Here is a 22905-nt window from a genome sequence, read left to right as displayed (position 1 = left end):
AGCCTAAGTAGTACAAGGCAGCTTCCTTTTTTTCCCCATGTGTTAGGAATTCTAGGAACCCGAATTTGCTGTTTCTGGAATTTCAATCGGGAAGCTCAGGAGGAGCTTTGAAAGGAAATATTGCTTGTCCCTGGCAAGGTGATGGAGAAAATCCTCCTAAAAGGCATTTCCAAACCCATGAGGGACAAGGTGACTGGGAGTAGTCAGCATGGATTTACAAAGGGGAAAGCATGCTTGACCAACCTCAGTTGCCTTCTACAGTAAGGTGACTAGCTTGGTGGGTGAGGAGAGAGCAGAGCAACTTTATCTTGACTGCGGTAGTTTTTGACACTGTCTCCTGTAACGTCATCATGATGGGCTGACAAGTACAAGTTAGATGGGTGGACAGTGAAGTGAATTAAAAACTGGCTGAATGACTGGGCCCAGAGGATTGTGATCAGGGGGGCAATGTCCTCTTGGAGATAACAAGCATTGTACTCCAGGGCTCAGTACTGAGGCCAGTACTGCTCAACACTTTCATTAGTGACCTGGATAGCTGGACAGAGTGCACCCTGCGCACGTTGCGGATGACACAAAACTGGGAGAAGTGGCTGATACACCAGAGGGTTGTGCTGCTATTCAGAGGGACATCAGCAAGTTGGAGAACTGGGCAGAGAGGAATCTTATGAAGTTCAAGGGGAAGTGCAAAGTCTTGTATCTGGAGGGAAGCAGGGAGGGGAATAATGCCAGGCACCAGTACCTGTTGGGAGCTTATAGGCTGGAGAGCAGCTTTGCCCAGATGTACCTTGGGGTCCTTCTGGACAACAAGCTGGCCGTGAGCCAGCAATGCACCCTTACAGCAAAGGCGGCCAACAGTATACTGGATGTCACCAACAGGTGATACTTGCTCTTTACTACCATTAGTGAGGCTGTATTTGGATTATTGTGTCTGGTTCTGGGCTCCCCAGTACAAGAAATATACTGTATAGTATAGAAATATACTGTATGTATAGAAAAATATATGAAGGGAGACCCTGTAAGGGCTCTTCCCTTCATGCTTATCTTGTTAGGTGGTCATTTAGCTCCATAGGATACATTCAGTATGCTGAATTAGTCTAAGTCATGGGGGGGGGGGAATTTATAACATGTGGCTTTAAAAATAGGGAATTACTGAAGTGAGTCCAGCAAAGGACCACAAAGATAATTAATGGCTCGGAACATCTGATGTGAGGATAGGCTGGGGGGGAGATGGGACTGCTCAGCCTTTAGGACACCAGGCTCAGGGCCGTCTTATCAGTGCATAAAAACACATGATAGGAGGAAATGAAGACAAGGCGGACTCTTCTCAGTAGTGCCCAGTGGCAGGACATGAGACAAGGGACACAAAGCACACAAGTTCCCATCTGAACTTTAAATACTTTAGCAAATTTCTTCTTTTTTTTTTTGAAAATACTATTCTTTCTAGTAGGAATTTGCCATAAACTGACCAGTTTTAATATATATATGTGTGTGTGCGCGTATACACATGTTTATGTATGCATATATATGTATAAGTAAATACATAATACTTATATGAGAGATGAAGTACTTAAAAACCCATCCATGTGGAGTCCTAGCTGCAGTGTTTTATATGGGGGGGTGCAGCCCAACCATGTTGCTGGGTTTTTTCACAGCTGCATCTTGACAGGCTGAAGTCCTTGCCTTCAGATGGACCCTGTGAAAACCACTCCTGTGGGCTGGTCACAGTGCATTGCTGCTTGTTATCAAAGGGAAATTCAGGGAGGTACCTCTGAACCCTGCCAGGTTGATTAGTGTCACTTATTTCCCTCCAAACATGTACGCATAAGCACACAAATGCTTCCTTGAAGGTTTTCTGTAGTATTTGATCCTTTTGCCTTCATTTTCAGCCATGGTGAATGTCTATATGAATGGCTGTTACACCATTGTTCAGCTATAATAGCTGGGGGGTAAGCAAAATTATTTAGTCTCTCTGTCTCAGATAATAGAAAATCCCGTTGTGCAGGATAGTTTTTAATAATCAGGATTGCAGGGGAGACCCTGTAAGGGCTCTTCCCTTCATATTCATGCTTGTTAGGTGGTCAGTTAGCTCCATAGAATATCTCCAGTAGGCTGAATTAGTCTGAATCTTGAGGGAGGGGAATTTATAATGTGTGGCTTTAAAAAACTTTGCATGATGAAAATACATAACATGCACTTTTTCATGCTGTGAGCTTTCCTTATGCCAAAACTTACTGCTCTGTATTTTCTGAACTGTTTAGAATTTATCTTTATTTTCTAACAAACTATAGTGTAGACAGGGTGTGTTCCCAGCAGCTCTTCAAGAGCTGCCTTCCATTCTTCAACTAAAGAATATTAAAGGAATATAATGCTGCCTGTTCAGAAAGGAAAAGAAATCAAGGAAGGTTAGTTTATTTTGGAAACTTTACTGTCCTACGTTCCTAATCCCGTGAAACTCTCTCTTCTCTTGCAGGACTCTGAGGAGGAGGACAGTGAGTTGGAGGCCATAAATAAGAAGCTGATAAGTCCACAAAGTTTTCAAAATTTCCGGCCTTATGTCCCGGAGGAATTTGCTGACTTCAGTGTTTACAATGCTAGCCTGGAGAACAGGGAATGGTTTTCTTCTAAATCAGACTTCATGAGTTCACGAGTTCTTGAGAAAGAGGTATCCCGCAGCCCCACCACTAGCAGTATTACTAGTGGCTACTTTTCCCACAGTGCCTCTAATGCTACTCTGTCTGACATGCTTGTTCCCTGTAGTGATAGTACAGACCAGCTAGCCAGTCACATGAAGGAGCTGGACTCTAATGATCCCTCAGGATCATTTCTTGCACATGAGTTAAGATCTTCCTCGAACAAGGAATGTCGAGAGTCAGAAAAGGAGCTAGTGAGAGAAAAGTTACCTGTGTCACCACTGAAAGAAAACAGTGCCTTAATGGAACAAGTACCACTGTCCCTCAATGCCACTGACAGAGACTCTCAGCAGTTCCCCAGAGCTGGCTCATTCTCAGCGTTAAGTTCCTCAGATAGCAAAAATACTTGTACAATTGAGTTTTCAGCGCGTGAAGCAACAGTTGAGCACGTGATGGACGTTCTGGAAGATCACTCCTTTACGGAGTTCATGGGCGTCGAAGATGGGAAGGACTTTGACCATTTGACAGCCCTACAGTCGGGTTCCCTTGTGTCTTCTAATGGTGTGAGCTGTTCAGACCTACCCCGAGGCACTGGCGAGGAGCAGAGCATGGGCCAGCTGAGCTCCATGGCAGGAGCAGCCAGCAGCCGGCACGCAGCTGTGGTGGAGAGCCCTCTTTGTTCTGTACTGGTGAAAGAGACTTCAGAGCATGAGACTGACCCTGGTGCTTCTGTAGACGATTTTATTGGGAAGGACCACATGGATGGTTCTGATGGTGAAGAAGGTGCTTCTGCAGATCAAGCCCATGCCTTGCCTAGCTGGGTGGCTGTGGGTGAACAAGTCTGTGTTGGAAGTAATAAGATGGGCACAGTGAGATATGTTGGAACGGTGGATTTTTCAGCTGGAATCTGGGTTGGAGTTGAACTAAATGTTCAGCTGGGTAAGACTAAATATGTTCTGGATTATCAATGCAATCTGTTTTTAATGTACTGCCATCATATGCTGTTCAGCCCTGGAAAGTACCTCCATTTCCATATAAGCTTGGTATCTGATACACCCCATTCTAGACTTTCTTTTTAGAGGGGTGCTTGGCTTAATTTTTAACTATCTTAAAGCCCTCTTGCTCTCATGTTATGCAGAATAATGCTTTTGCATGTTGTGGGAGTTCCCATTGGTACCCAGCTATTTTTATAGATCAGAAAAACATGCAAAGCCTAAAACTGGCAGATCTGTTTTTCAAATCAACATGCATGTCCACGGGCAGTACTAACAATGGCCATTGCTTGTCAAACAGGTTTGTTCTTTGTGGCTTTCAGAGATTTATGTTCCCCCCCCCCCCCCCGGGGAAAGTTTTCAGTTACAGAGCACAGGTTTACTTTAACTCCAGGTCAGTGGGGTCAGAAAAAGTGAGTGCTCTGCAAGTGTTTAGAAACTCCCACAGAAATGCTTCAGATATTTGAAAAAGATGTTATGTTTTTAGTAGTTTAATAGATACTAACACTGATACTAGAAGTTTCTCTGGCAGTGAAGTTTTAGGCCTTCCAAGGAATTGGCTTTGATGATAGTTTATTTTGTAAAATGAACAAACATTTGATTTTTTTTTTTTAAACTTTGTTAGTTAGCAAAGCAGTATTTGGGGAAATCATCTTTTTGGTCACATTCAAGGCCTCCTTTCCAGGTTTTGTTCTCCCTAGTGTATGGTATGCATCTGGCTTCATTGCTCAGCATTAATAGACTTGACTGTGTGACAGATGCCAGCATGGCTTCACTAAGGGGAAATCCTGCCTGACCAATTTGGTGGCCTTCTGTGATGGGGCTATGGAACTGATGGACAGGGGTAGAGCAGTTGATGTCATCTGCCTGGACTTGTGTAAAGCGTTCGACACTGTCCCACACAACATCCTTGTCTCTAAATTGGAGAGACATCAATTTGATGGATGGACCATGCGGTGGATAAAGAACTGGCTGGATGGCCACACACAGAGAGTTGTGGTCAATGGCTCAGTGTCCGGCTGGAGACCAGTAATGAGTGGTGTCCCTCAGGGATCGGTGTTGGGACCGGTCTTGTTCAACATCTTTGTCGCTGACATGGACAGTGGGATTGAGTGCGCCCTCAGCAAGTTTGCCGATGACACCAAGCTGTGTGGTTCTGTTGATACCCTGGAGGGAAGGAATGCCATCCAGAGGGACGACACGCTTGTGAGGTGGGCTGATGCCCATGCCAAGTGCAAGGTCCTACACCTGGGTTGGAGCAATCCCAGGCACAGCTACAGGTTGGGCAAAGATGAGATTCAGAGCAGCCCTGCAGAGAAGGACTTGGGGGTGTGGGTTGATGAGAAACTTAACATAAGCCGGCTTCAGTGTGCGCTCACAGCCCAGAAAGCCAACCATATCCTGGGCTGCATCAAAAGGAGCGTGACCAGCAGGTCAAAGGAGGTGATCCTGCCCCTCTACTCTGCTCTTGTGAGACCTCACCTGGAGTATTGTGTGCAGTTCTGGTGTCCTCAACATAAAAAGGACATGGAACTGTTGGAACGAGTCCAGAGGAGGCCACGAGGATGATCAGGGGACTGGAGCACCTCCCCTATGAAGACAGGGTGAGAAAGTTGGGGCTGTTCAGCCTGGAGAAGAGAAGGCTGCGTGGAGATCTCGTAGCAGCCTTCCAGTATCTGAAAGGGGCCTATAGGGATGCCGGGGAGGAACTCTTCATTAGAGACTGTAGCGATAGGACAAGGGGTAATGGGTTAAAACTTAAACAGGGAAAGTTTAGTTTGGATATAAGGAGGAAGTTATTTACTGTAAGGGTGGTGAGGCACTGGAATGGGTTGCCCAAGGAAGTTGTGAATGCTCCATCCCTGGCAGTGTTCAAGGCCAGGTTGCACAGCGCCTTGGGTGAGATGGTTTAGTGTGAGGTGTCCTTGCCCATGTCAGGGGGGTTGGGACTAGATGATCTTAAGGTCGTTTCCAACCCTAACTATTCTGTGATTCTATAACCAAGGGTCTTTGCACTTCGAGGCTGCAATTGTACATGCTAAACCAAGCGCCAACAACTAATTCCATGCATTTGTTTTCATTGAAGGGAAGCATGATGGAATTGTAAAAGGCAGAGAGTACTTTCACTGCAAACCACGACACGGTGTCTTTGTTCGTCCTGGGCGCCTCAGCAAAGCACCAGCTTCCGTAAGGAAATGGAGTAGCACTTCACGGTCTCAGGCACCTTCCACTTCAGATAAACAGAGAAGTTCTGCTCTTCAAGGCTCATCACCCACTCCTAAAACAGGAGGAGAGGTCCTCTGCCATTCGGGAGATGCAGCAGCTTCTGCTTTTTCTAGGAAACAGGAGAACAGGAAATCTTGGATTAACTAAACTGCAGTATTTTTGCACTTACTACACGCATCACTGTGTAGAAAACTTTATGGATTTTTGAAGCTATTGTACATTTTAATCTGTCCATATGGAATGTGTATTCTCTAGAGTCCTTGACTTAATTCTCTAATTTTTTATAAATAATATATATATTATATATATATATGATTGTGTATCTATAGTTTGTCTGCCAGTGGGCAGATATGGCTGCACACTAAAATACAGTTAAAGCTGACCTGTAGATAACTGAGGTACTGGACTGTTTGATACACAACAACTTGGAAGATATATTTTAAACAACAAAAAATATTTTATTGTGGAAAAAGCAGGATGTAAATCCATATTTGGGTGGGGGGGAAGCTATGGTTTGCTGTTCTTAATTACCAAAGAACTTGTTTTAGACTGACACATTTACTGTTTCTATCTTTCTATTGTAAATGTTTTAACTGGTAACATGGTGCCATGCTTCTTTTAGTCACCGGGCACCGTGCAGCCTTACGTTCCGTGTTTAAGCACACTGAAATGTCCAACTGCTTCGTATTTTTTGTCTTCCTAGAGGCCTGCCACTGTGCTGACTTGGCGTTGGATTGAAATGACTAACAATGCCTGAGGCTACATGTCTGGCATTTCATATGTTCACATAAGCCAGCTGGGCAGTTTGACTGCAGGAACAGTATTACTGCAAGGGTGTGAGAGGACAACATTTGGGCTTTTTGGGGGAGGAGGGGGTTGGTTTATTGGGGGGGGGGGAATGGGGAAACAAAGAAGCAGTAAATGGATCATGACTGCAAACTTTGCACTTGTTACTTGCTGGTTATTATCAAGCTGAAATAGAACCTGCTAAAGTAATTTTAATCTGTAAAGTTTATTTTAATATTGGGAATGATGGAGGGATTTATGTCTGGTGCTCATGAATTCCTAAAAAGGTTGTTCCACATGTAGATACTGTAGATGCCTGTACAAGCGTTGTGGCTATTTGTAAAGTAACACGGTAAAAAAGGAGTGAAGTGAATGGCCTGCTGTATCTGTTCTTTGTTTCTTAGCAAGTGAATGATTGAGATACCTGGGACCTTACTGAAAAGCTGCTGTTCTTTCTTTGATTGTTGTGTACAGTAAGCGGACTCTTGTATTTTACTATTTACTGTAAAGAACTGTAATTTATATACTGCCATACTGTATTTAATTGGTACAGACCTACTGTGTGTTAGAATACAGACTGTTTACTTGGGATTTAAAAAAAAAATGCCTTGCCTGTGTTTGGTACAGTGAGGTCTCGTGGTCAAATAGCACACTGGTTCTAGCTGGAGGTGCTAAGATGTAAAGTCATTTGTAAAAGTGCTGGAGAATGATATGACTGGAGTAGAAGACTGGGTGCTGGTTATTCATCTGTTTCCACACTGACCAGTTTGTGCAGCCTAAGAGGAGAATAGCAGCCCCTGTAGATAACAGGTCACCTGCTGTTTTCCCTGTCCTTCATAGGAGGAGGAGCAGAGTTGGGGAGCTTCTGCCAGAGAATGACATTATGTGGGTCAAGGGGACACGGGACAAGCTCCTGGGAGGTGGATTGGACAGCCTTGTGGCTAAATATGTCAATGCCTCTGCTGAGTAGAAAGCAGTTGGCAGCTAGGAGGGTAATGTGCTGGGGGAGGAGTGAAAGGAGAGGGGGAGATAGTGTGCTTGCCCTTGACATAGCTTTTGGCTCTTCTGAGCCTTACATGATTCTTACATGTTAATTGATTTTGGTGATATGACTGTCTCTGCAGAACATTTAATACTTCTGGTGTCCACCTAGAGTTGCATTAACGATACCTCTGCTGGAGGAAATTGCTGTAATAGAAAAGACTTGTGCAGAAGTATTTTATCAAGCACAGATGATCATAGAACACTACCAGGTGTCTACACTCAACACCGCTGCTTGAAATCAATTTTAGATGTCACTCTAATCTTTTTATAAAGCTTTTCAGAAAACGCGCATTTTTCACACATTTGCATAAACATATTTGTCCAAGACCACTACAAACATCTTTGAGAGTTGATGTGGCCATTTTCCGATGGCAAAGATTCAGTGTTCACACCAGGTTAGCATCAGCTGAGCTGACGGTTTCAGACCTTTCTGAATACAGAATGAGTGATGGATTGCTTTGGAAACACTGGGATGATTATACTGCTTGGGGTATACAATCTACACATGCCAAGGAAACCAAAGCAAGCCTCCTTTCATGCTGTACCCATTTTGCGTAACTTGTGCTATCATGACTTATTATTAAAAGACTGTACTTTTGCAAACATTGCATATTAACATGCTCTGCCCTTAGTTAATTTAAAGTTAGAAGGGGGATATCTAACAAATGCAATGGGGTAATGTGAAAATGCAAGCATTTTAGTTGATATGCTCCTCAAAGCTGTGTGAACAGAAGCACTAATGTTAGTAATGTTAGACTAGTAGTTTGCTGTCTTGAACTTTGTAATTAGTGGAAGAAAACTGTGGTGATAATCCAACTGCAAATTGATTTTCATTGTTGGTTTGTTGGGTTTGGGGTTGGTTTATTTTACTATTAATCAGCATCTGAAGTACACTGTCTAAGATGCAGGGTGTACAATCCATACTAAGACTTCAGTCTCAGAAAACAAGCCAACCCCAGTTACAACACTGCATAACATAGAGCAGAGCCCATCCCTCCTCCATCTGACCTGCCAGAACAAACCTGCCACCTCAGTGTTGCCTGATTGCTATCATGATAGTTATAATGGTAAGATCATGCTGGCCTTCCTCTTGGTTTTCTGAATTTAAGTGTTTTTTCAAGCATACATGCATTGTGTGGGTTCAGCCAGAGCTCTGGGAGAGCAGCTGGTACAGCCCAGTGAGCATGAGCACAGGGTTTAATTGGTACTGCTCCATCTTGAATGTTCCCTGGCAACTGTCTTCCTTCATGTTTGCAACTGGAGGTGGAATATTGCATCCTGCTATGACATAAGCAGTAAGAAGCAGCAGTGTAATGAAAGAAGCGCAGGATGCAGGCCCTGGGAGCAGCCTCTGGGTATCCTTCTCTGTCTGTGGGTAACCGTACAGAGAGGCCAGGTCAGCGGCAGGGGCTAGGTGGGACTGTAGTACATGCTTTTCAGCCCTCCCCATGTCAGGATATGCATTTTAGGGACCTCTTCATCTGTTTAGCCGGTAGTTTAAGGCATTCAAAGGGACAAAAATGTGTAAAATCTCAGATTGACTGAAAAGGACGAGAGCCATTTAAAGTTGTTGGGGAAGGGTGAAGAGAAGGCTGGATAAAAGTGGTTGGTGTCTTGTTTCTGCAGAAAAACAAGCTAAAACCATACTTCCTCATAAACACTGTGGAGACTCTAAGCTATCCAAGCTCTGGTAGCATAGCAGCATAGGGAAGTTTGGTCAGTGAATGTGTGAACTGCACATCCAGGTTATTAAGCATAACTTAATCTACGTGAGACGTCGGAGTAGGGAAACGTTGTGAGAAGGCCGCGCTGCCTCGGGAGTTGATGCCGGCCTCCATCCTTCCCCATTGGCCCCACACGCTTGTGGCCGGGCGGGAGCTCTGTCAGCTGTTCCACAGCGAAAGGGCGAGGGCGGAGCTGAGCGAGGGCCGGCCCCGCCGCAAACCTGGGGCGGGACGCGCGGCGCCGCACGGCTCGGCCGCACAGCCGCGGCGGGTCACCGCGCTGAGGTAAGGGCTTCCGGCGCGGCGAGAATCTGCGGCCCAGGGCCTCCGCCCCGAGGGGGAAGCGGCGGCGGCGGCGGCGGTGGTGGTGGCGGTGGTGGCCGCCGCCGCCTCCTTCCCGACGCGACTCCGTCCCCCGGGGCGGTTCGCCTTCGCCCTGTTGCAGGCGGGCGTCAGCATGTACGCATGCTGCCCGCTGGGGCTGCTGCCGCTGCTCCGTCCCCGGGTGAAGCCTGCGTAGCAAAGCGCCTGTCGGGGTTGGTTTTGTATTCTTAAAACGCGGTTGACGGTCGGATCGTGGGAGCTGCTTTGGCGTGAGACGGCAAAATCGGCAAGTTAAATGTTGTAGAAAACCCGCGGCGGTGTGTTTTGGGGCTTTAGCGAATTTGTTCTTTGAGCAGAATGAACATCTTGGGTTCTTAACTGGAAGCAAAAGATCATCCCATTGTCAGGATCGCTTATGTGAGATGTCTGGGTTTTGCAGGGCAAGGAAGGGAAGGTGCAGGAGAAAACTGTGATGAATAATCTTTGTACCTGTTTTTTACGGAGAAACCCTTGCAGAAATACCCTCCCTCAGTGGGCCGCTTGTGTTCCCCTTATTTCTCCTCAGGTGAAGTACTTAAGAGGGATGCTGATGAGTCTCTTTCAATTTACCGCTAGAAGGCTGGCTTCCCAAGTGTATTGTGGACTTAAGGCTTCTTCTTCAAAGAAACCTAAGTTTTGCCTGGAAATGGCTCGTCCTAGTTCAAGTAAGACATTAATGTGTTTCCTTGCTTACCCTGGACAGGTTTTAAGCTAAATTTTAAATTCTATAAGGTTTTGTGTAATACGTGTAATCTATAGCTTAGTTCAGAATGCTTAGAACAGCTTGAACTTCGTTTCCTCTCCTATCTCCCCCCTCCCTGGCTGCTAAAATTCATCTTTTATGTCTGTATTCTGTATAGTTCCCCAAATCCTTGCATAGTTGAGTCAGTGTGATTTCCTGGCAACATGGTTTTAGTGTTTAATTTATGCACACAAACATATGCTGGTTAATTGCAGTTCCTTTTCATAATCCTAGCGGGTAATAAAAATCATTCCTTGTTTCTTTGCACAAGAATTATGGAGGCCCTCAATCATTTGTAGCTACTCAGGAGCAGGGTATTGGGCAACCCTAATAGCCTTGTTCAGTCTGGTAGTAGTAAATATCCTCTTTTTATTTTCTTTCCGGGGGAGGGTTGTGTTTGTTTTTTAAAGTGAGGATGTGCCTTAACTTGAAACTGTGCACAGAATTTCACAGTTATCATGGTAACTCCCCTAACAAAATAAAAACCTCCAAAGAACACAGAGTAAATCATGAAGATTAGGGTTCTGATCAGCAGTTCAAAGTTCAGCTGAAGGCCTGTCATTAGTGGTGTACTGTAGGAGTCTTGCAAATATTATTTAACACCTTCATTAGCGATCTGGATGATGGGGCAGTGTACCCTCAGCAAGTTTGGGGATGGTACCAAACTAGAAGGAGTGGCTGATACACCAGAGAGTCATGCTGTTATCCAGGGGGACATCAACAGCCTGGCAACATGGGCTAAGATAAGCCTCATGAAGGTCGGCAAGTGGAAATGCCAAGTCCTGCATTGAAACAATCTTAAGCACCAGGACAGTTTGGTGTTGATCAGTGGGAAAGCAGCTTGGTGGAAGAGGCTCTGAAGGGTCCTGATGGGCACCAAATTGACTGTGAGCCAGCGATAAGCCCTTGGGGCAGCAAAGGCCAGTGGGTGTCTTGGGATGTACTCAGCAGAGCATCTCCATCTGGCTGTGGGAGGTGATCCTTGCCTTCTGCTCAGCATGGTCAGACACACCTGGAAGGCTAGATCCAATGCTGGGCGCCCCAGTGTGACAAAGACGTGGGCAAACTGGAGAGAGTCCATCGAAGGGCTTTGAAGATGATTAATGGCTTCGAGCATCTGAAATGTGAGGAGAGGCTGTGGGGAGCCAGGGCTGCTCAGGCTTTAGGACACCAGGCTCAGGAGCATCTTACCAGTGCATAAAAACACGTGATGGGAGGGAGTGAAGACAAAGCTGGACTCTTCTCAAGTACTGCCCAGTGGCAGGACATGAGATGAGGGACACAAAGCACACAAGATTCCATCTGAACACAGGGAAACACTGCTTTTTGCTATGAGGGTGGTCAAACATGGGAATGGGTTGTGCAGAGAAGTTATAGTCTCCATCCTGGGGGGCACTCAAACCCCACCGGACTGGACATGGTCCTGCTATGCCTGACCCTGTTTGAGCAGGGTGTTGGACAGTCTCCAGAGGTCCCTTCTCACCTCAGCTTTTCTTTGATTCTAAAATATGTTGCTTTAAAATTAATATCTGAGGTAAGCTGGAAGAGATTTTTTTTTGTCTCTCTGTAACTAACCTGTTCTTTTTTAATGTTGTTTTGACCCATAGAAAAATGCAAAGGAAATTTCCCATCTTCTTTCCCAAGGGACTTTACCTTGCAGAGGCAAAGGGGGGAGAATGTGCATTCGAAAATAGAAAATGACCAAGATGCCTCAGCAGGAAAAGCTTTTTTCCAAATGCCTTTAATTTTGAAGGTGATACTTTGTAACTAAGTGTAGATTTTTTTCCATCTTGGGATCTTGCCTTACAATGAGGAAGCAAACAGTTCCTGGGTGACTGTGGCAACAGTTGTTATTAAGGTAGCACTAACTGCCTGGTTTTAGTTTAAGGCTCTGTCTTTCAAATATTGAGTGTATTCATAGTTTAATACCTGTTGCCCTCCCAGGCTTGCTCATACATGTTTTTGAGAATCTCCAGGAATTTCCCTTTGAATTCTTATATGGAAAAACTCAGAAACAAATTAGTATTCTATCCTTAAAGTACTGGGAGGTGTACTGGGTGGAACCCATCTCTAGATGTGTAAGTTTGCCAGTACTGTCTCTACGGCTTCTTAAATAAAAGTACAAGCATTTGAGCAGCTGTTTGTTTTTCCTCCCTGCACATAGATATGGCTGATTTTCGAGAGGTGTTTGCCAAAGCAAAGCACATAGTCATCATCACAGGAGCTGGCGTTAGTGCAGAGAGTGGGGTCCCGACCTTCAGAGGGGCTGGAGGTTTCTGGAGGAAGTGGCAAGCCCAGGTACGTACTGGTGGCACTGTCTGCGCAGCTCCGGTGGAATGCCTGTTGGGTGGGTGATAGTGAAGGGTCCGGAGAAGCTGGGCACCTTGGAGGGTGGAAGTACTCCCCAGAGCTGTCCCTTTACACCCCTGTCTGCAGCTGCAGCTGCTTCTCTGTCCTTATCAGTTATTTGGGAAAATCAGTGTTCTCTCTGGGTCTTTCTACCATCCTTGTTTCCTTGTTGCCTTGCAGCTTAGCTGTGTGATCATCTTTCAACACTCTCACTGTTTTCCTACCTTATTTCCTACTTCCTGTTTTAAACTTAAGAACGTTTTGCCGAAATAACAAAGGACAGAACCAATGATAGTGACTAGTTGTTTTTCATTGAATCTTGGTTTATTATACTCTTTAAAAATGTTTTAGGATGTTTTTTATTGTTTGGGGGCATTGTTCTTCGCAGTCTTTAACTCCCACAAGCTTTGTCTCTTGCTGGTGTGACCTTGCGGCGCCGGGAGGCACTGGGGTGGGAGAGGAGGCCAAAGCAGATGCTGTGGGGTGGAGGGGTGCAGTGGCGAGCACCTGCATGAGTTGCATAGGTGCCTCAGGAGTCTGATCCTGCATGCTGGTGCAGGTGTTTCATGTAACTGCCACACTGTCAATAAATGCTGCCTCAAATGTTGCTATCTTGTTGGCTTTCTTTACGTTTCTTAATGCAGCACTCATGAAAGATTTGATGAGGTTAAAAAGGGGTCAGAGATATGAGTTTTTCAAGATGGTTTGAATCTAAAGATGCATTTTTTTCTTTCAGTGACTATCAATTCAAATGAAGCATGCATGTGTATAAATGCCTGGTTCTTCTGCAGCAGAAATCTTGCATTCAGCATTTTTATATCAGCAGAATTGCATGTTGCAGCATTAGACTGAGATACTCCTTATTTTAAAAAGAAGATAAGGCAAAGTTAAAATTACTGTGAAAAGTACAGCTTGTCTTTTACATGTTGGTAAAATCTAAGACATTAGACTTTGGTTTTGACAATGGCTATAATTTGGCTTGTGTTACACTTAAGGCAGAAAAGAAGTTGCTAGCAAAGGAAATATATCCACGTAATGTTGAGTTTTATGGCTGCTGTGAAAAAGAGTTTTGAACCCTAAAAGTTGTGTGCATTGAAATATCTTTCTTTGTGCTGCACTACAGTCTAATTTGGTGGAGCAGCACAGGTGTACTGTGTAAAACCATGTACCACACTGTTGATACTGGTTATTTCCTCATTTGATAAGATAATTGGACTTGTCATCCCTATAAGGGCTATTGAAGTATATTTTCATCAACTGCATCTGATTATAAATAATTTGCTTCTGATAATCTTGTGCTGGGAGCAGTGTAAGCGGCAGGAATCTAGCTGGTTTCCTCTGGGGAGGGCATTTTCTTGCCCTTTCGCTGGTAGCATGACTTGTCGTGTCTTTTCCAGGAGCTGGCTACTCCAGAGGCTTTTGCACGAAACCCTTCTCGTGTGTGGGAGTTTTACCACTACCGCCGGGAGGTGATGTTGAGTAAACACCCGAACCCTGCACATATTGCCATTGCAGAGTGCGAAAAGCGACTGAGCAAGCAAGGACGGAGCGTTGTGGTCATTACTCAGAATATTGATGAACTACACAGAAAGGCAGGCACAAAGCACCTCTTAGAAATCCACGGTAAGAATCAGCTTACCTGTCTGCTTATGGGCCAGCAAACCCGGGGGAAGAAGAGAGAGCCGGATAAGTACTGGGAGAAAAGAAACTTGCCATTAAAATGGTAATAACTTGCACAAAGTTATTTACTGTAACACCATGTTCTCTTTTGGAAGTTGTTTTGGGTACTTCATATGCATTGGGCATAGTTTAATTTTGATTGAGTCATAGTTTTAAAGGGACTGTTGTTGCTCTTCTCTGTTTCCTTTCAGCTGAAGGGACTGTGTTGTGTCTCTTTGCTGGGTCTGGCCTGTGCTTAACAGTGGCACTGGTCACCTTGGGTTGCTGAACAAAAGCGTGTGTTTGCACTGTGTAAATCATCTCCTTCATAATGCTGACAGGTTTCAACACTTGGCTGTTGTTACCCAAGTTACGAGGTGTAGTCTTCAAAGTCAAATAAAGGCCATACAGGATAAACACAACCACTTGCTCACACAGCCATGACCCAGACGAGTTGTTCGATCCCTGATGTTTTCTCTTGGTGTGTTTCAGGTAGTTTATTTAAAACTCGATGCACCAACTGTGGAAACGTAGCTGCAGATTACAAGAGTCCAATATGCCCCGCGTTGGCTGGGAAAGGGTAATTAATACATCTGCTTGTAAAATGCATTTTCTACTTTGTCTGCTGTTCAGTAGGAAAGGAGCCAGTTTAGGAGCATACAGGAGTTTGGCTGCCCATCCTGTTTTACATCAGTAGTATTAAGACTTAAATTTTACACAGCTGTTTGGAACCATGAGTGTGCTGTTCAGTAACTTCAGTGAGAGCCCATGATGTTGTAAGTCCCGTGAAAGAATAACTGTTAGCACAATGCTAAGTATGTTTTAATTAGAAGAATTTCAGATGGTCTGAAACTCTTATTTTGGACATCAGCTAATTGTACTCTTTGAGAATGTGTATTTTCTGCCATCCTCTTCACCTCCCCAGGTTTTTTATTAAATCAGGTGCTTATTCCTGAAATTGAACTGCCATCACTCGATACACGTATTGTCCTCTTCTTTGTCTAGCACCTAGCAGCTTTTGTCCTTCGGCTCCTCAGTAAGATTCTCATTATCACAGGCCTCAAAATAGAGATGTAATAAACAACTGGGAGGGAGGTGTCAGTTCCCAGGATTTCTGTAACTTGAAAAGTTGCAGAAAAATCTTTCAGTCACCTTTTTCTAGCCATCCCCTTGCTTTCACCTCTAAAAAAAAAGAGGAGAGGCATATGGTCATAGATTTTTAGGTATTTTCCCTTCGTATTTCACCAGACCTTTAGGTAGTTACTTAAATGTTTGTTGTGCCTCTGTCAGAGTTTGACCAGCTTAGGACAGTTGCTTACTTCTGGGATAATCCTGGATAAACACCTGCTTCCCCTGTGTGTGGTATGGAAGGGTTGTGGTAGGTGTTGAAGTTGGCTGAAGTTGCAAAGATTTCTTGATTGGAGAGTGTGCTTTAGAGAATACTGAGTTTTTATTAATGTACAAAATGCACTTTGTATGGCTGAATATGTATTGCGATTTTGTAACTTCAGGGCCCCAGATCCTGACACAGAGGATGCTGCGATTCCAGTTGAAGAGCTTCCTCAGTACGTGAGGACTAATTTGTGTTTTGCTGTTACCTCTTTATGCTTTGTTGTGCATCTCAGAGGCTTACATTACTGCTCATGTAGTTTTGGAAGGACATGGAGACTTTCTCCAGGAGAAAAAGGTGTTACTTTTCCTCAGAGAATTGATCTAAAGTTAGGGGAGACAGCAGAGAACAGGAGTGTGCACTGGAAGTTTACTGTCATGTGAAAGGCATGGCATGTTTGTGTACTTGAGCATCAAGCTGAAACATGCCTGAATTCATGGGGCTTGTAGTAAGTGGAGTCATAGTAGAATTGAAGTAAGACACTAAGTGCTACACAGTAAACATTTTGCTACTTTGTGGGTGCTGCCTGCCATTAGTCAATCTGGAGCACTGTGCTGTGGCACAGCCACAGCATAGTCCTTTGCAGGCTTCAAATGTGCCATGGTGCTCTTTTATAACGGCTACAGATGCAAGAGACCACCATGTTTTTCATCTGGTTCCTAAGGAAAGGAAGCTAACACAATATGTCTGTCAGTTCACTTTCTCCTTAAAAACCCATTGGCCAGTTTGTTAAAGTCGATGGAGGCTGAGGTCAGTAGCACATACTATGTTTCAAGTTTCATGCATTCCAGGCACTGGGCAGGGGGCTGACACCACTAAGTATTTGAGTTGCACAACTGTTCAGCAACATGTTCCACCTGGCCAGGCAGCACGTGTGTATTTCCAGCCATACGTGTGGCACAGCATCAGCCGTCCTCTGCCCAGCTCACAGTAGAGGAGGGTGTGGGGAGGGCTGTGAAAGAGAGAAGTGGAGGATGGAAGGCAGGTGAGATATGCCCAAATGAGAATGAAAACAACCATGTGCAACCTTCTTCCTTTTTCAAACAGGTGCGAGGAGGACGGCTGCAATGGGCTCCTCCGTCCCCATGTTGTATGGTTTGGTGAAACCCTGGATCCCGACATTCTCACTGAGGTGGAAAAGGAGCTTGATATTTGTGACCTCTGCTTGGTAGTGAGTGACGCACTTGTTACCTGGCCTCTCAACCAACGGGGAAGCCACACTAAAGGGGTTGCACGACCTGGGTAAAGGGGTTGCATGCACATTTCCCTGAGGAAACTGAAAGCCCCTGAGGATTCTCTGGTGTCATGAAACTTTAAAAGGCCATGAAGTCTGAAAACGTACATACACTACTCGGAAATCAGCAGATTCAGCATGTGTGCATTGTGCTCAGCTGGCACCTGCCATCTGCATTCAGTACGCACACAGGGGTTAGAGGTTCAAGTGTTAGAGGTTCAGTAATACTGTTTGGCTGCTGAATTTCTTGAACAGTGAAAATTATGATTATTTTGAGGCTCGGCTAAGAAAAAAGTGACAAAATGTGGTAAGAAGGTAGCCAGCTGTTATCATAGGCTGCCTTCTTTTGTGAGGTGGTTTACATGCTCACTGGTTCCAGCTCACTGACCCAAACGCTTACTTAGAATATTGTGTACCCTTCACAGACTAACCCCAACTAACAAGGAACATCCTGTTTTGTTTTCCTGAATACAAGGTCTTTCCAGTTATAATCTGCAAACAGGTTTCTTTGGGTTACATCAGAGAAACCACTCCCAATTCTGCTACATGTGCAGTGACACTAAGTAGATACTGATTTGGCTTCATTTTGGTAGGGATCTTCATGCTTTAGTGGTTTTGCACATCCAGTGTTCTGAGAAGGGTCCTTGCCTCGTGGGTTGGTTTGGTTTTGCCTGTTTAACTGCTGGCCTGCTACACTCGTTGTTTTTCACCCTGTGCCTGCAGGTCGGAACCTCCTCTGTGGTGTATCCTGCTGCAATGTTTGCCCCACAGGTATCTGCTAGAGGAGTGCCAGTTGCAGAGTTTAACATGGAAGCTACTCCTGCTACAGACAGATTCAGGTAAAGCTGTCCAGTTTTAAACTAGCAAACGTTAGTCGCCTGCATCTTCACTCTTTTGCTCTGAACTGCTAAAATGCTCGGCAAAATTTTAAACAAACATGATCTAGGTTTTTTCCCCTATGTTTAAGAAATACTGTTTTCTTCTAATAAGTAAGAAGAGGCAGTTGCTCTTTCTTGGTAGAATTAACACTGAAGGAAGTTCTTGCACTTCTTAACGGAGCAGTTGTGACTGCCCCATCCCAGGCAGTACTCAAGGCTAGCTTGGACCTGGCTTTGAGCAACCTGCTCTAGTGGAAGGTGGCGGGGCAGGGGTTTGGAACTGGATGAGCTTTAAGGTCCCTTCCCACCCAAACCAATCTATGAAGAGACAACTGTATGTTTCTGAGTGTGAAGCAGAAGTTTGTCCCTGTGTCCTAGAAGTCCCCCTCCCTCAGCAGCGGGGCTAACTCGCTACCTGCCCGTCACACGCACCCGGGCTGCCAGAAGCAAGCACCGTGACGCCGGTCGTGCCTGCCCCTTCAACCGGCCGCTTCCTTACAGGTTCCACTTTTCGGGCCCCTGCGGGACCACTCTGCCGCCGGCGCTGGCTCGCCACGAGACGGAGATCATCTCTTGAGTGCCTCGGAGCGCCCGCCGGGGAAGCGCCAAGCCTGGCAGTCGCGGCGCGGGCCTGGCGCCCGGCGGGGGCTGGTACGGGTGGGAGGCGGCGGCGGCGGCGGCGGCGGGTGGCGCCGTCCTGCCCCTCCCCTGCTCCCCACCGCAATAAACGCAAGGCCGGGCCCGCCGCTGCCGGTCGTACCTCAGCGGGTCGTCTGTGTGTGCGCGTGCGCGGCTGGAGGGGGAGGGGCGGAGCCGCGTGCAGCAGGGAGCGCTTCCGGGGTGGGGGTCACGCGGGCGGTGTAGGGGCCATGGCGCGGCGGCCTAAGGGTGCCGCGGGCGGGAGCGGGGTTCTCCCCGCGGCCCTGGGGCCGTCCTCCTCGGAGGATGAGGCGGACGAGGCCCCGGAGGAGGTGTCCTTTGGCGTGGCGAAGGAGGCGGCCGAGGCCGAACGGAAGCTCGTGGGGGAGGCGGCCCGGAGGTACCGACGTTCCCGCGCGAGGCCTCATCTCTTCCCATTCCCAGGTATCGCCATCCCCCTCCGTTCCCCACCCTGAGCCCGTACTGACGGCGCCTCCCGCCTCCCCGCAGGCACCGGGAGCTGCTGAAGGAGAAGCGGCGGCGGCGCCAGGAGTTGTTTGCGGAGCAGAAGGTACCGCGCACCCCTCGCCCGCAGCCCTCGGGCGGCAGCCCCTCCCCTTCCCGCCCCGCTAACAACTCCCTTCTCCCCGCAGAAGCGAAAGCTGCTCCCCGAAGCCGTGCTGCAGGAGCTGGCCGCTGCGCCGCCCGCACGGTGAGCGGCGACGTGAGGCGGTGGGTGGGTGCTGGGGTGCCGGTCCATGGTGTGGCCCCGCCGGCTCCTGGCGTTCGGGGTAGGACAGGGTGGAAATGGGGCTTGAGGGGGCTCTGAGGGTGGGCTGGAAGTAACACGTTGCCTTGTCTCCTCCACAGACCCCAGAAGAAGGCTGCGGCAGCTAACCCAGGTATACTAGAGCCTGTCCTACCTTCCTGCACTGCCAGGCACCTTGGAACTTTGTTTTAGTGTTAGAGCTGCAGCAGGAGAAGCGCCTCTTAAGTCTGAAATGTGAAGAGGCTGGACAGGCAGAACGGTGTTGGCAAGCGAAAACGTGGAAAAAAAGTCGTATTTAATCTGATTCCTGCGCTGTTTACAGAAGTTGTTTGCTGTTTCAGTTAAAATAGCCCGTGGTGTTTAGGAGGTAGCAGGCAGGTGTTACAGAAGAAGCAAGTATTACCAGAGGGAGATGAGTATTTAGCATTTAAGTTATAAAGGCTGTTCCTGTATGGAGTTGTTCACATGATAGTTCTTTACATATCATACTATGATTTAACAGCATCTGTAAAAAAAATCGGGTAACTTTTTTTCAACTTCTGATCTAGGAAATCAAACATCTGGAGTATTCCTGTTTTGTTGCCCATGTCCGCTGTTTTGTTGCCCTCTTCACCTGTACTTCAAAATACTTTTAAGTGTTGGGTTGTTTTTAAACAACTCTTTAATGCGTACTCACATAGTTACATAGCTGGGAGCTGCAGCTGCTACTTCTTCTTCCTTTTACTATTGTTTTAAAAAAATCTGTTGGCATAAACAAAAGATGAGCTCAGGATAATGCTCTGAACATTCAGTAGCCACAGTACTTCACTTAATGGTGAGAATGAAGCTGAGGCTGGACTCCCCTTTGTTACTCATAGCTGTTGTGCTGCATTCAGTATTTGTCCTGATGAATCCTGTTTTGTGGTGTTAAGGAAGTTAAGGTATGCCAAGGAAGGGGAAAGCTGGCTGGCAGTACTTTGGGTGGCTCCCCTGAGGTGCGCTGCTTCTCTTCCCTCTCACGGCCCTTCTGTGATGGCTGTGCTTCCTAGCTCTCTGCTCAGAGCTGCTGAAAAATGCCTACTGGATTTATCTAGAGACCTCTTATTTTCTGCAGCCTAATAACAGTTGTTTCATTCCTGTCCCTCTTTCACTTGCTGCTCTTGATTCATAATTAATTGGGAAATTTTCTATTCAATTTACCTTAGGTAAACGCCGTGGAGGTGGGGCTGTGAAGCAGAAACAAGGGCAAGTCCAAAGGCAAGGCCAAGTCAAAAAGCTGGTGAAGAAAGACAAGCAAAGAAAGGGCACCAGGTACACCGGGAGAAGATCCAGGGTGTCTGTCTGTCCCCATCCCCATGTGGCACCTCTGCCTGTGCAGGGGGGTCTCACAGCTCTTGCTCTGTCACTGTATGGCTGTGCTCTCTTCTTCATTTGATGTTTCCCCTGCTCTTCCTCTGAAAGCATGTGCTAAAGCACTTTTAATATACTTCTAATACAGCATGTGTGTAAAAGATGTGTATATATATATATATAATCTAGAATATAAATTTTTACCTATTACATAAGTGGGCAGTCATAAGCACAGCAGCACTAGGCATTGTATTCTGTGCTGCTATAGGTCTGGCTGTTGAGCGCTATATTCCTCTATTTTCCCTTTTTATCTTTGTCACTTTGTCCCTGTAGAGGAATTGCACTGGCTCCCGGGGAGACTGGTTCAAGACTCCCAAGGAACAGTGTGAGGCACATAAAGGCGTATGGTGACAGGTTGAGGGTCTTGGTCTGTTATTTTCTTAATTACAGCTACAAAGCTTGGCTAAGCATCAAGAAACCACTACAGGCAGTGTTGTGCCCAAGTAGCAAAGCCCTGGCTAGTAGTGTGTCTGTTGTCTGGGTTCTGTAGCTACACTGCAGGGATTTACAGCTCTTTTGTTTAACTAGGTCAACAGGAAACTATACAGCTGTGTGCTTAAAAGACCAGAGTTTAACAGGCCTCCAGCAACAGCTGGCCAAAGACTTTATAAATGCTCAGCTCTACGGACCACATGCCAACCGGGCACAGCGTAAGCAGTTTTCCTTCAGTGGGTCTGCATCTGGATTTCTCTAGGCTAAACTTGGTAATTAACAGTCATTTCTGTTTCAGCAAATGATTTTTTTTCCCTTGAAAACAAGAAAAACCCAGTTAAAAAAGCTGCAGTTCAGTTTGTGGACAAAGCATGGGGTGAGTATAAAAAGCCACAGTAGGTACCACTTCTTACATAGGTGGTTTTAAAGTACTCTAAAAAAGCAGAACACTTTTCCCATGTTGGAAGGGTGCTACCTTCTAATAACTCCAAAGAAGCAGATAGCAAGGGAAGGGTAAGAGGTTATTGCAGCCTGACTGGCTAGATGGGCCCTCCTCAAGGAAGGGCATGTTAAGACACGACTTGAAAAAATGACCTGAGTTTTGGTACATTAAGAAACAGTGTATGGGCCTGGAATCATGTTTGCTTGATAAACACTAATTGTTAAAAATCTCTTGAGCTGTTGGAAGTCATTTCAGGTACGTGTAAAACTTAGAAATGCTTCCATGTGAGGATAGGGAATTAGCACCTACTTCGCATAAAAAAAAGTGATGGAGACATGAGTGGGGACAGGCAGGGGACCTCAGTTCCAGCCACACACCACAGCCCATAAGGTTTGTGAGCACTGCAGGCAAAAATTACTGGTCTGTAATAGGCAGCATCTGCATTTACTTGTGTTTCAGAAGTGAAAGCAGTGCTAGACCCTGAAGGAGACTGGTGCCCCTGGCCAGTTGAAAGCAGCTGCTGAATGTAAAATATGATAAAGTTTTATCAGCTTTCCAGTCAGTTCTGTTCTGAACTACTGCAGTAATCACTGGACAGCTGCTTCTCTAGTAAGTGGGCTAAGAAAATGGTTGCCAGCTAACAGCTTTTTATTCTTTTAAGGGCAAGAAAAAAAGCAAAAAGCAGCGAGGTTTAGAAGACGTTGGCTCTCAAGACAGCTTAAACTGTGAGTATGAAGACAGCTTTTTCAGAAGATGCTACCAAGGACTTTTATTGGAAGTTAGCCTCTCAAGCCAACAAAGGTGTTTCTCTTCCTCACTGCTCCATCGTGATTTCACTCTGGAGCTCCAGCCAGGAGCTCCCAGGAGGCACCAACCTTCACAATACAGTGCCTGAACTCACCTTCCTGTTCTCTTCCCTCCCCCTGTCTGAAGGGGAAGCTAAGGAACAGCTGGGCATGTGCAGTGACTCTGCTTCAGACTGATTTACAACAGCAGGAGCTACTACCAGCCTTGGAGAGCTGCCTCCGTGATGCAGTTCCTTTGTAGAGAATAAAAAGGTGAACAAAAAGGTGAACGGTGTTGTACTTACTGCTGTGGATCCTGCATTTCTTACAGCAGTCAATGATTTTTGCTTTTCATCTCTAAGAGAAAGGCTGTTCCCTAGCACCAGAGTCATTAAGCCAGCTCATGTAGCAGGCCACTGCTGTCCAGCCTGA

General features: G+C 46.1%; 3 protein-coding genes across 9 annotated transcripts in view; all 3 read left to right on the top strand.

The window, feature by feature from the left end:
• KIF13A (kinesin family member 13A) overlaps positions 1–7225 on the top strand; it is a 108562-nt gene extending 101337 nt beyond the window's left edge. For all 5 annotated transcript variants that reach the window (XM_061449556.1, XM_061449554.1, XM_061449555.1 and 2 more), the window contains 2 exons: positions 2471–3569; positions 5709–7225. In XM_061449556.1, coding sequence (XP_061305540.1) covers positions 2471–3569; positions 5709–5995 — 1386 coding nt within the window. In that variant the 3' untranslated portion in view covers positions 5996–7225. The remainder of the gene's footprint in view (positions 1–2470; positions 3570–5708) is intronic.
• Positions 7226–9560: 2335 nt separating this feature from the next.
• On the top strand, positions 9561–18652 carry SIRT5 (sirtuin 5). 3 transcript variants are annotated; one of them, XM_061449550.1, is made up of 9 exons: positions 9561–9687; positions 10292–10430; positions 12672–12805; positions 14254–14479; positions 15008–15095; positions 16027–16080; positions 16953–17076; positions 17863–17978; positions 18519–18652. In XM_061449550.1, the coding sequence occupies exons 2-9, from the start codon at positions 10310–10312 to the stop codon at positions 18592–18594; spliced, it is 939 nt and encodes a 312-aa protein (XP_061305534.1). In that variant the 5' UTR covers positions 9561–9687; positions 10292–10309; the 3' UTR covers positions 18595–18652. The 3 variants fall into 3 exon arrangements, with proteins under 3 accessions (XP_061305534.1, XP_061305535.1, XP_061305533.1); XM_061449551.1 differs by lacking the exons at positions 9561–9687; positions 18519–18652 and adding an exon at positions 16165–16202 and having other exon boundaries at positions 10115–10430; positions 17863–17984; XM_061449549.1 differs by lacking the exon at positions 9561–9687 and having other exon boundaries at positions 10131–10430.
• A 175-nt stretch (positions 18653–18827) lies between these two features.
• On the top strand, positions 18828–22768 carry NOL7 (nucleolar protein 7). The gene is made up of 8 exons (XM_061449547.1): positions 18828–19056; positions 19167–19227; positions 19310–19368; positions 19527–19558; positions 20610–20715; positions 21343–21464; positions 21545–21622; positions 22350–22768. The coding sequence occupies exons 1-8, from the start codon at positions 18887–18889 to the stop codon at positions 22415–22417; spliced, it is 696 nt and encodes a 231-aa protein (XP_061305531.1). The 5' UTR covers positions 18828–18886; the 3' UTR covers positions 22418–22768.
• The last annotated feature ends 137 nt before the right edge of the window (positions 22769–22905 follow it).

Source organism: Pezoporus flaviventris, unplaced genomic scaffold (assembly GCF_033815535.1).
Source record: "Pezoporus flaviventris isolate CSIRO_AGI_PZ_B2104156 unplaced genomic scaffold, CSIRO_AGI_Pfla_v1 ptg000007l, whole genome shotgun sequence".
Classification (NCBI taxonomy): domain Eukaryota; kingdom Metazoa; phylum Chordata; class Aves; order Psittaciformes; family Psittacidae; genus Pezoporus; species Pezoporus flaviventris.
The sequence above is the reverse complement of the archived record's forward strand: the minus strand, read 5'-3'. Positions and strand labels throughout refer to the sequence as shown.

Excerpts from the sequence above, each read along its gene's own strand:
- NOL7 (XM_061449547.1), top strand. The coding sequence starts at position 18,887 with ATGGCGCGGCGGCCTAAGGGTGCCGCGGGCGGGAGCGGGGTTCTCCCC. Across the intron at positions 19,369-19,526 it reads GCCGCTGCGCCGCCCGCACG|ACCCCAGAAGAAGGCTGCGG; the intron begins GTGAGCGGCGAC and ends TCTCCTCCACAG. Across the intron at positions 21,623-22,349 it reads GTTTGTGGACAAAGCATGGG|GGCAAGAAAAAAAGCAAAAA; the intron begins GTGAGTATAAAA and ends TATTCTTTTAAG.
- SIRT5 (XM_061449549.1), top strand. The coding sequence starts at position 10,199 with ATGAATAATCTTTGTACCTGTTTTTTACGGAGAAACCCTTGCAGAAAT. Across the intron at positions 16,081-16,952 it reads CCAGTTGAAGAGCTTCCTCA|GTGCGAGGAGGACGGCTGCA; the intron begins GTACGTGAGGAC and ends TTTTTCAAACAG. Across the intron at positions 17,077-17,862 it reads TTTGTGACCTCTGCTTGGTA|GTCGGAACCTCCTCTGTGGT; the intron begins GTGAGTGACGCA and ends CTGTGCCTGCAG.